This window comes from Poecilia reticulata, linkage group LG9 (genome assembly GCF_000633615.1).
Source record: "Poecilia reticulata strain Guanapo linkage group LG9, Guppy_female_1.0+MT, whole genome shotgun sequence".
In the NCBI taxonomy this organism is placed as follows: Eukaryota; Metazoa; Chordata; class Actinopteri; order Cyprinodontiformes; family Poeciliidae; genus Poecilia; species Poecilia reticulata.
The window spans coordinates 33,397,230-33,407,404 of NC_024339.1; the positions used below are offsets into that span (position 1 = coordinate 33,397,230).

Here is a 10,175-nt window from a genome sequence, read left to right on the forward strand (position 1 = left end):
TGTAGATGGTGATGGTTGTTTGCAGGAAAGCTCTCTGTATTCTGGTGAATTTGAAGAAGCCTCTGATTGAAGACTTTAAAAAAAAACTTAATATATGGGTGTTTTATTTCAAGGGGCGGGGGGCTTTGATGCTCTGTATCCTCAAACCCCCATGGTGGTCGATGTTTGAACCTGGTTCCAGGTTCTGCTTAAAGGAGAGGTTTCCTTTCCGCTCTTGGTACATGTATGCTGRTCTGAGGGATTCATCTGAGTTACACTTTTGCTTTTCCAAAGAGAAAAAATTGCAGTCATTGCTCTTCTTACCCAAGGAGAGAGATCAATCACAGGAGACAAAGGATAAAAGTCTTTTATGTGTTCTGTTTGCTATCTCAGACTAATGGGGTAAAGTTAATTATGTAACCCATAAATACCAGTTTGGCATATGGAGGTGACAAGTTAACTTTATCTTAGTCATTAGACATTAAAACGTATGGTAAATGCTGGATACATTGTACAAGAGCAGAAGGATATGGAAGATATTTAGATAAATCATCTCTCTCTCTCTCTCTCTCTCTCTCTCTCTCTCTCTCTCTCTCTCTCTCTCTCTCTCTCTCTCTCTCTCTCTCTCTCTCTCTCTCATATATATATACAGAGAAAGAGATTTTTTTTATTTTTAAAAACTCATTTAATCACTCAGTGGTGATCCATAGGAACAATTAACACAACTTCAAATTAACACATTCATAAATGAAAGTTCAGAATTATTCAAAGTAAATAAAACACCTTCATAATCCCAAATATTCTGAAAAATATTTCGTTTGTCCATTTTTAGATATTTATATTCTAACATTACTCTTGCTCTAACCATAACTCTTAAAGAACTTTACACAATCAGTATTCTGTTCATTATTAATTTGAAATTTTCTACTCAAATAAATTGCAAGCTTTGCCTGACCAAGAAAAAAATTTAACAACCGTCCAATTTTCTTCTTTCTTTTGCCATATAAAAAACAAAAATAAAAGACTGTTCTGTAAAACTATCTCCAAATGATTTCCAAATATCTCTTAGTAATGTAAATAAATTCATTATTCTAACACATTGTACAAGACAATGAAAGCGTTTCTCTTAATAAACAAAAAGGACATTTATTTGGGCTGCGCAGTGGTGCAATTGGTAGAGCTGTTGCTTTGGAGCAAGAAGGTTCTGGGTTCGATTCCCGGCCCAGGGTCYTTCTGCATGGAGTTTGCATGTTCTCCCTGTGCATGCGTGGGTTCTCTCCCACAATCCAAAAAAAAAAAAAAAAMAYRWSWSTSWSRKKWWWWKKKSTCTCTMWAAWWYTCYCYMKGTGTGAGTGTGTGTGTGCATGGTTGTTTGTCCTGTGTGTCTCTGGCTGCCCTKTGAAGGACTGGAGACCTGTGCCTCTTACCTGGAATGTTRGCTGGAGATAGGCACCAGYAACCCTCCCAACCCCACCAAGGGACAAGGGTGTATAAAAAATACACCCTTGGATGGATGGACATTTATCTGAAACAGCAGGGTTAATAATAGAAACAAAAGCATTGACTGCAATAATACCATGCAAAATTATCCACTGTAAATTACCAGCATTTTTAGACAATGGTGGCTTATGACAGGTTCCAAAAACAGGTTTTTGGAACCTGTTATATTGAGAAAAGTGAATCTAGTCACTTTTCCCAATATACATGCCAGAACCTTTGAGAAAATTATATAGTCAGTGCACAATAGGTTGACAGGTCTCCAATTCTTTGGATACCATACATGTTTCACCTCAAAACCAACTTTAAAAAAACTCTCCAAGGAGTATCTTATCTTTCTTTTAATTTTACTTTGTTCAAAGCCTTAACACATTTCATACATATCTTTCCATTTACAGAATCTAAACGTGTCCGTTCATTTTCTCCTTCTCTAAAAAACATCCAGGACAAGCAAAGTCTTTCAATTGTGGCTTAAAATACAGCTTAAAGAAAGGATCTGCTTTATCAGGTGCTAGAAGTCCATCACACCATCCCTTTATGAGTCTTTTTTCATCTTCTGATAACATTTGCATAAACTTTGCCAGCATCATGCCTACAGTTCCCAAAGAGTGAATCTCCAAACTTCGGGCCAAGGAAATGACATCATCCATTTCAGGTCCAACAAGTTCGAGCAGATGTTTCAGTGTAACCGCACCTCTTTTCATCAACAGTTCAGAAATCATCGCCATGTTGTCCCAAGTTGAACCCAAACGAGATCCCTTGAGGACAGGTTCCAATAATAACCTGTTTAAAGATGTGGATGTTCCAACTCTCTTTGTTTCCATGAGGTTCCATGACAATTCTAGGGGCTCTGACCAGCAGGGGACCCTCCACAGTTTAATTATATTTTGTTCATAGAAATAAAAAAATAAAAAAATCGGGGTCCTGTCAAATACAAAATTAATCATATTGTATTTTCAAAGATTGTTTTTAGCAATAAAAATTTAATGTTACCCTCCCAGACCAAAAAACACACATCCGTTTTTGCCCTGAACTCCCCCCTGGATCTGCATGAAATGGTTAATTCCTGCTTGGATCGCTTGAGAGTGACGCTGTATGCAGCTGCAGTCATTATGTTGTGACAGTATGGTATGAGAGGTAATCTGTGAAAAATTTATTTCCTCTGCTTTCTCCCAGGGTTCTCCAGAAACAACCAACCTGTGCTCTGAGCAAGCTGCAGCTTGCTCTGTGCTATCTATGCAATTTATTCAACAGCTGTTTGTAAATGCTCAATCTAGTTAGCATAGCTACCAATGAGCGCAGATAAACTATTTTCCTGAAATGACATGTTATTTCTCCACCATTAACACAGTTAGCAGTGAGTGAATGAAGTTGATTAACAAMACTAAGACCCTCCTCCTGGTTCTGATTGGTTGTTTTTGGTCAGAATGGTGCATTACTTTAGCTAGCAATAGTAGTTCAGAGAAGATTGATTGTTTTCACAGATTATGTGTCTCATAACAAACTGTCACGACATGGTGACACCTTTAACAAATATGGGGAAAAAWTTTTTTTAATTAAAGTTACATACTGCAGCTTGCATAAAATGCAACTACATAGCATTTTTTGAAAAGTCTGGATTGTTTTATAWGTATTTTGCACGTTGCTTTTGACTGTTGCTCGTGGGGAGAGACATTTCAGTAATCTAAAACTAAGAAAAAAATTAAGCAACCTACTTGCATACTGTATGTCGACTGTTGCATGTAAAATTCATGAGCAGTAAATATTGTGCAAGTGTCAGTATTGGACCAAAGAAAGCAAGGCAGTTGCAAGCCTTTACAATTGTGATGCTTTATATGGGTCACATTATAGACTCAAGAAATTGTAACAGCGGCTGCGCAGGGGGCGGGAAAAATGGGTCATGGGGCCCCATTTTTTGTCATGGGCCCCAGGACAAAAAAATCAAATTTTTTGTCATGGGGACCAAGATCTGGTATAATCTACAAATTATACCAGATCCATAATTTGTAGATTTGGATGATGTGCAAAGAAAGACTACAAAATATAGAAAAAGACAGGACAAAAGCAGAGCAAGCAGGGCAGGCATGGACAGGGAGTGAGCAGAGGAAAAAAGCGTCCGCCTTCATCGAGAGCAAGAGAGAAATCCAGTAGTCAGACTATAGTTACCTAACGAAATCACTTTGCGTTACTATTTCCTATTGTAATTTTATTTTATTTCCTCTACACGTCTTGGGAAGTGACCACCGCGAGAGTGTCAGCAGCGACAGAAATGTAAACAATGGAGGGAGGAGAGAGATGCGCATTTCATTGCTGGAAAAACAGGAACTATTTTAAGTTTCTGTCGCCAAATCCGATTATTATAAGCGGTTTTGGGYTTGTTTTGTTTCTAAAGTTGCTTGCAGATTTAATGAGTCGCGGGTTGCGCTTTTGGCGGCTCATTTTTGAACGTGAAATTACTTATTTGTGCTTGGAAATAAGCAGAGACATAATAAATGCAAGAATTTGTCTGTCATGCAAGTCATTTAAGTCAGACTCTCCCTGTCAATTATTTCCCGACCCGGATGATCCGTCCTATGTAATGTCAAATTAATATATTTGTTGAGAATGACGTCGAGCTTCGTGTTGCGCTCCAGAAAACATCGAGACTAATATGAACAGCGCAATGAACGTGAAAACAGCCACGAATGAACGAGTCCGTGAAGTTGTGCAACTAAACGCCATTATAATAATTAATATAGGTGTCACAAATCTGTGCAGAAGGACAGGCCCGTGCAGAGTAGGATATCCGAGTTGTGGAGCCACAATAGGAGCTATGCACTGCTCTCTGACAACAAACGCAGGGCAGTAATGCAGAACCTGGAGGCAGGGGCAGGGGAATAGACCCTTTAAAATCCTTGTTAGTTTTCCAGACAATAGTTTAACACACAAATTACAAACTTTTTTGTACTGTTGTAACCATTAAACAATCTCCCCTTCAATTCAACCTTGTGAGTGGAAATACATTGTTGATGTTACTATTCTAAAATAACTTGCAATCAAGTATTGGCAAAGCTCAAAGTAATTTTCACAGATGGTGGAGCATTATTGTCAGCAGCTGCTGAAAGTAACTAAAAAGTACCTTTTAATGTAACTTAGTTACTTTCCAAATCAAGTAGTCAGTAATCTAACTAAGTTACTTTTTCAAGGAGTAGTCAGTAATCCGATTAAGGTTACTTTTTCAAAGTAACTATGCCATCACTGGCTGTGACTCACTGGGAAGAGGAGGAGTTGTTTCGCATTCATGAATTTAGTCAATTTACAACTTTATGTAGTGTCAACATGTATGTGTGACTGGTGTGATCTATCTTCTCCAACCCAGCGGTGGACTGGCTCCAGAGCAGTAAAGTCTGTAATCCAGTCTGTAATTCTTTTAAGCTTATCACTGTTTCTTAGAAGCAGTTTATCCTAAAAAATGAGACTTTACCTTACTTGCTTTCATAGTTAGCGAGGTCTGTGCAAAACTTTAGCCATTTTGGTGCCTATAGTCAAGATTGTGGTTTGGTGTTCTCATCCCCCCACAACCTTAATGTCGGCGGATGGGGGTAAGCAGCTTTATGTACTAAAGATTGTATTTTGAAATGTAGAGGTTTGTTGAAGTTGGAAACTGCTGAGGGAGAAAAGCAACAGGTTTCAGTAGTTTTCCATAGCTCTGAATGTTTTCTTTTAATTCTGAAGATTTTTACCAGGTGTCAGTTTCTGGAAGCAAGGTCGCAGCATCAGTCGTTCAGGCAGGAATGTACCTTTTTACAACCATTCCTCAAAACTAGTGCATTACACAAGTCCCRGGCAAATGATAGTGATTTGGTCAAATTTAAGACTTTCAACAGACTCCACGCCTCCTGGAAGCAATCATTTCTCAGCAGCTGAAAGTCCAGACCCTCTGGAGGAAGCAAATAGTGTAGGACAAGATCTGTTTTTTACCAGGATGTTGGATTCTGTTGCTCCACCTGCTAATTGACAACAAAGCCCAGAGTATTTGAAATCCTGTTTGCATCGTTTATGAATAGAGCAGTTTCTAGCTCTATTTTTACTGTGCAGCAAGAAGGTCTTGATTCAAATCTTGACCTGGGGTCTTTCTGCATGGAATTTCTTGTTCTCTCAGAGCATATGTGGGTTTTCACTGGGAACTCCTGCATACTCTGGCAGTCCAAAAACTTGGGTTAATAATCATTCTCAATGGCTCTTAGCAGTGACTCTGATCCTGTTTGCCATGTGTGTCTCTGTGAGGCCCAGTGACAGCAGCAGCTGGACGTGATCAGCTTTTCTGGAGATGCACTGAAAAAAGAAACCAGGTGATCCAACAGGCTGGCCTGGGAACGCCTTGGGATTCCCCCGGAGGAGCTGGAAGAAGTGGCTGGGGAGAGGGAAGTCTGGGCCTCCCTTCTGAAGCTGCTGCCCCCGCGACCCGACCCCGGATAAGCGGAAGAAAATGGATGGATGGATGGATGGTGATCCAACTAAAAAATTGACTAAAAAATTAAGTAATCAAATTAAATATAAAAAGTAAAGATAAAAAGTTTAATAAGTTGTTGTGTTAAGCAAAAGTAAATAAATTAAGTTTGACAAATTTGAAGTAAAATTAACTCATTTTTTTAAGTTGAAGTCACTGTGTTTTACCCAATAAGAAATGAGTGTAACATCTTTTACTGGCCTCTATCTTTTCATTTTTTTTAAAGCTTTAGAAAATGAAAAGATATGAGTAATGTATGTGACATGGGTAGAGATTATATAATTGTTCTCAAACAGGCTGTAAAATGAAACTACAAAGGTCTTAGATATACAAACAAAAGTTGTTTTAGAAATTGAGAAATCAAATAATGCAAATTCATAATCATCTGTGAGTGTTTCAGGAATTTAAGAAGACGTGAGAACAGTTAACTATGGATGTTTCAGACAAATTAGTTTTTGCAAGTTTGCCCGATTTATTCTCAGTACTTTTTTGTTTTTAACAAAGTAAGAAATACTATTTACACCTTTTCTAATATGCAATTTAAGCCTTATATTTGTGTGATATTAACTGTGTTGAATCGATTTTCTCAGTAAATTTGAAGGTTTACATAATTCTTAACATGTCTTTAACATATTATTACTCCTCAGCACAGCACAGAGCAGACAGACGTTTTTTAGTTCAGGCAGACACAATATGGCAAGCCGTTTAACATAAATTCGGTTTCGTCTGACTATCTGTAATTATATTCCAGATATCTAAAAATTCATTTTGACTAGACAAAACTACATGTTGACTATGCGGAAGGATAATTTAAGATATCTGTATTTACATTCTGACTAGTAAGAATAATAATTCGAGATATATTCAATTACATTTTGACTAGTCAAAATTCCTTTCAAGATATCTCAAAATACGTCACTGGATCTGTCATTTGACGGGACACATATAAGTAATTACGATTTAAGATATCTTCAACACAATTATGACTTGTCAAAATTACAATTTTAGATATCTGAATTAAGAATGACGTGAAGCCCCTTTGTGGTGTCCAAACAGTTGCATGCAGAATTTTATGCTTCCTGCACAAAATTGTCAGTAAATGCCACAAATTAGAAAAAGCTCGACAATGTTGGAAATGCGGAGATAGCAAAACTTCATAAACTATAAGAGTGCTTCTGATATCTGCAAATAATTTCCTGTTTATTCATTTCCGACGAACCGAATGCACTTAAAAGCAGCTGGAAAAGCTAAAATTGCTATTGTCAAACCATTTTCTACATGAAAGTGGCGCATTTTCAAACATCTTTTTTCGTTTTCTCAATTTTTCATTGTTTTATTAAATTGCTACGTAAGTCAGGAACGTTTTGACTAGACAGAATACTAATTCAAGATATCAGCAATGTCATTCTGACTAGTCGGAATGTCAATTTAAGATATCTTAAATAGAAAAGATATCTCGAATTCATTAAGAGATATCTTTAAAGGAATTTTGACTAGTCAAAATTACAATTCAAGATATCTTTAATTTAGTTTTATCAAGTCATTATTTACTTTTAAGATATCTATAATTTAGTTTTCACTAGTCAAAATTACATATCTCCTATCCAAAAATACATTTAACATATCTTGAATTATGGAGTAATTYGAGATATCTTTAATTAGAATTATGACTAGTCAAAACTAAAATAGAGATATCTTGAATATACTTTGACTAGTCATAATTTAATTGTAGATAGCCTATCTGAAATGTGTATTTCAGATAGTCAGTAATTCATTTTAGATATCTTGAATTGAMGTCTCCATACAAGTCAATCTGACGTCATTTCGACTAGTCAGAATGTAATTAGAGATATCTCAAATAGTTATTTTGTCTAGTCGAAATATAATTGGAGATATCTTAAATCGCTAAAAAAAAAAACGTCTAGTCATAAAACAAATTGAGATATCTGTAATGTAAGGGCGGTAAAACCGAATTTATGTCAAAACTGCTTGCCATAGCCACAACTTGTTTTTGGCCTGAAAAAGACACGTCAGTCTCCTATCGTGCACTTGCCTCCTCGGGATCGCGCAGCGCCTGGGTCAAGGAGTGCGTCCAGGCTCATTAGTCGGGTACAGACTGGAAACAAAGTGTCTCCCTACGAAGCTCCTCCTGAGTGGAGAACCCAGGAGATGGCAATCGAGGTCTCTGTTCACCTGACCAATCAGACAGAGTGTGCTCTGTTGGGGCGCAGGAGTTGAGGCTCACAACTGGTACCGGACAGAATGGCAGCGCTGCGAAGTCACAACAACACGACTTTGTGGAACGGATCCTCGGTGGAGCAGAACCGGACCAGCAACCTGAATGATGTTGACGTGCCAGCGGATGGATCTCCGACTTTGCGCATCCTCATCTCCACCGTCTACTCGGTGGTATGCGCTGCGGGACTCCTAGGGAACCTGCTGGTGTTCTTCCTGATGAAAGCGCGCAGGGGCCGGAGAAAGAGACCCAGTATCAACCAGTTCATCCTAAACCTGGCGGTGACGGACTTCCAGTTTGTGCTCACTTTGCCGTTCTGGGCGGTGGACATAGCTCTGGATTTCAGCTGGCCCTTTGGAAACGCCATGTGCAAAATCATTCTCACAGTTACGGTGATGAACATGTACGCCAGCGTGTTTTTCCTCACAGCCATGAGCGTCACTCGGTACTGGTCAGTGGCTTCTGCTCTGAAGGACAGGACCCGGCAGCGGGTGTGCCCGGTGCACTGGGTGATTCCCGGACTGTGGCTCTGCGCCATGACGGCCTCTTTGCCAACCGCAGTGTTCTCTACGGTAAGAAGGGTGGCGGGGGTGAGACTCTGTCTAATGGGCTTCCCAGACGGCAAGCCTTGGCTTTTGCTTCAYCACCTTCAAAAAGTTCTGGTAGGTTTTGTGTTCCCCATGCTGATAGTGACGGTGTGCTACCTCTTGCTGCTGCGCTTCGTCCGTCTCCGCAGTATGAACAACAATCAGGTGAAACGCAGCGCCAAGGTGACCCGATCGGTCACCATTGTGGTCCTCTCCTTCTTCATCTGCTGGATGCCGAATCACGCCATCACCTTCTGGGGTGTTCTGGTGAAACTGAATGTGGTCAGCTGGGATAAAGCCTATTACATGGTGCACACATACCTCCATCCGGTCACCGTGTGCCTGGCGCACACCAACAGCTGCCTGAACCCGGTTTTGTACTGCCTCATGCGCAGGGAGTTCAGGAAGATGATAAAAGATATGTTCTGGAGGATTTCCTCTCCCGCGGGGAGGAACACATGTCATCTGCAGCCATTCTCGAGAACAACCAGAGAGCCGGACGAAACGCAAACTGCCATCCCGCTGAAAAACCTAGAGACGGCTTTTACAGACCAGTGCGACACGGATGCATTCCAGACGTAGCAGGACCGAAATGGAACAGAACAGCACCAGACATCAACGTCCGATCATCAACTCAGTAATCACCTCACCGAGCACCATTTGTGGAGACCCTGATTTCTTTGCGAGTATTCGTGTGTGTTCAACAAACTCTGATGTATTTTGTAATGTTTGAAGCTTCTGTACTCTTCCTAATGTAAATGTMGCTCAGTGCTGCTCTGCATGGTGTTTTAACAACTTGGATTAATTAAATAGAGGATTCTTTAACCGCCTGTCTTTGTTTTCTCTGGTCCACTGATGGAACTGAGCTGCTCATATTCAGGGCCGTGCAGAGACCACTAAAGGGGCAGGTGCTCAAAAAAAAGGGGCACATCCAACCATATTTTAGGACAGAATATTAACAAAGCCTCTCAGCTTCAAAGTTTAATAAACAATGATAAATTACAAAATTGTGAGATATACAATCAAAGTTAACCCTCCTATGTTGCGGGTCAAATTGATCCGTTTTAAAGTTTAAAAATATTTTTAAAATAGTTGCAAGTATTTTTATTGCATGAAACGTTTTCTATTTGTCTTAATAGGTGAACTCTACATATAAATTGAAAATTTATTCATTTTACACATTTGCAGCTCCCCCTCCGTCTACTTGTTACATTGATACTGTTCGGGTCAATTTGACCCGTCAGTCAAGTTAAAGTGCAAAAAAAGATTAAAAATGTCCAATTCTATTTGTTTCCTTACAGCTATGAACCTTATTTCACCACACACACACAAACACAACACACACACACACACACGCACAGGCAGACACACACAAACCCACTTTCTC

General features: G+C 39.4%; 1 protein-coding gene across 1 annotated transcript; it reads left to right on the plus strand.

The window, feature by feature from the left end:
• The first annotated feature begins 7,827 nt into the window (after positions 1-7,827).
• LOC103470752 (relaxin-3 receptor 1-like) lies at positions 7,828-9,682 on the plus strand. The gene has a single exon (XM_008419401.2). The coding sequence runs from the start codon at positions 8,228-8,230 to the stop codon at positions 9,368-9,370; it is 1,143 nt and encodes a 380-aa protein (XP_008417623.1). The 5' UTR covers positions 7,828-8,227; the 3' UTR covers positions 9,371-9,682.
• Positions 9,683-10,175: the final 493 nt, after the last annotated feature.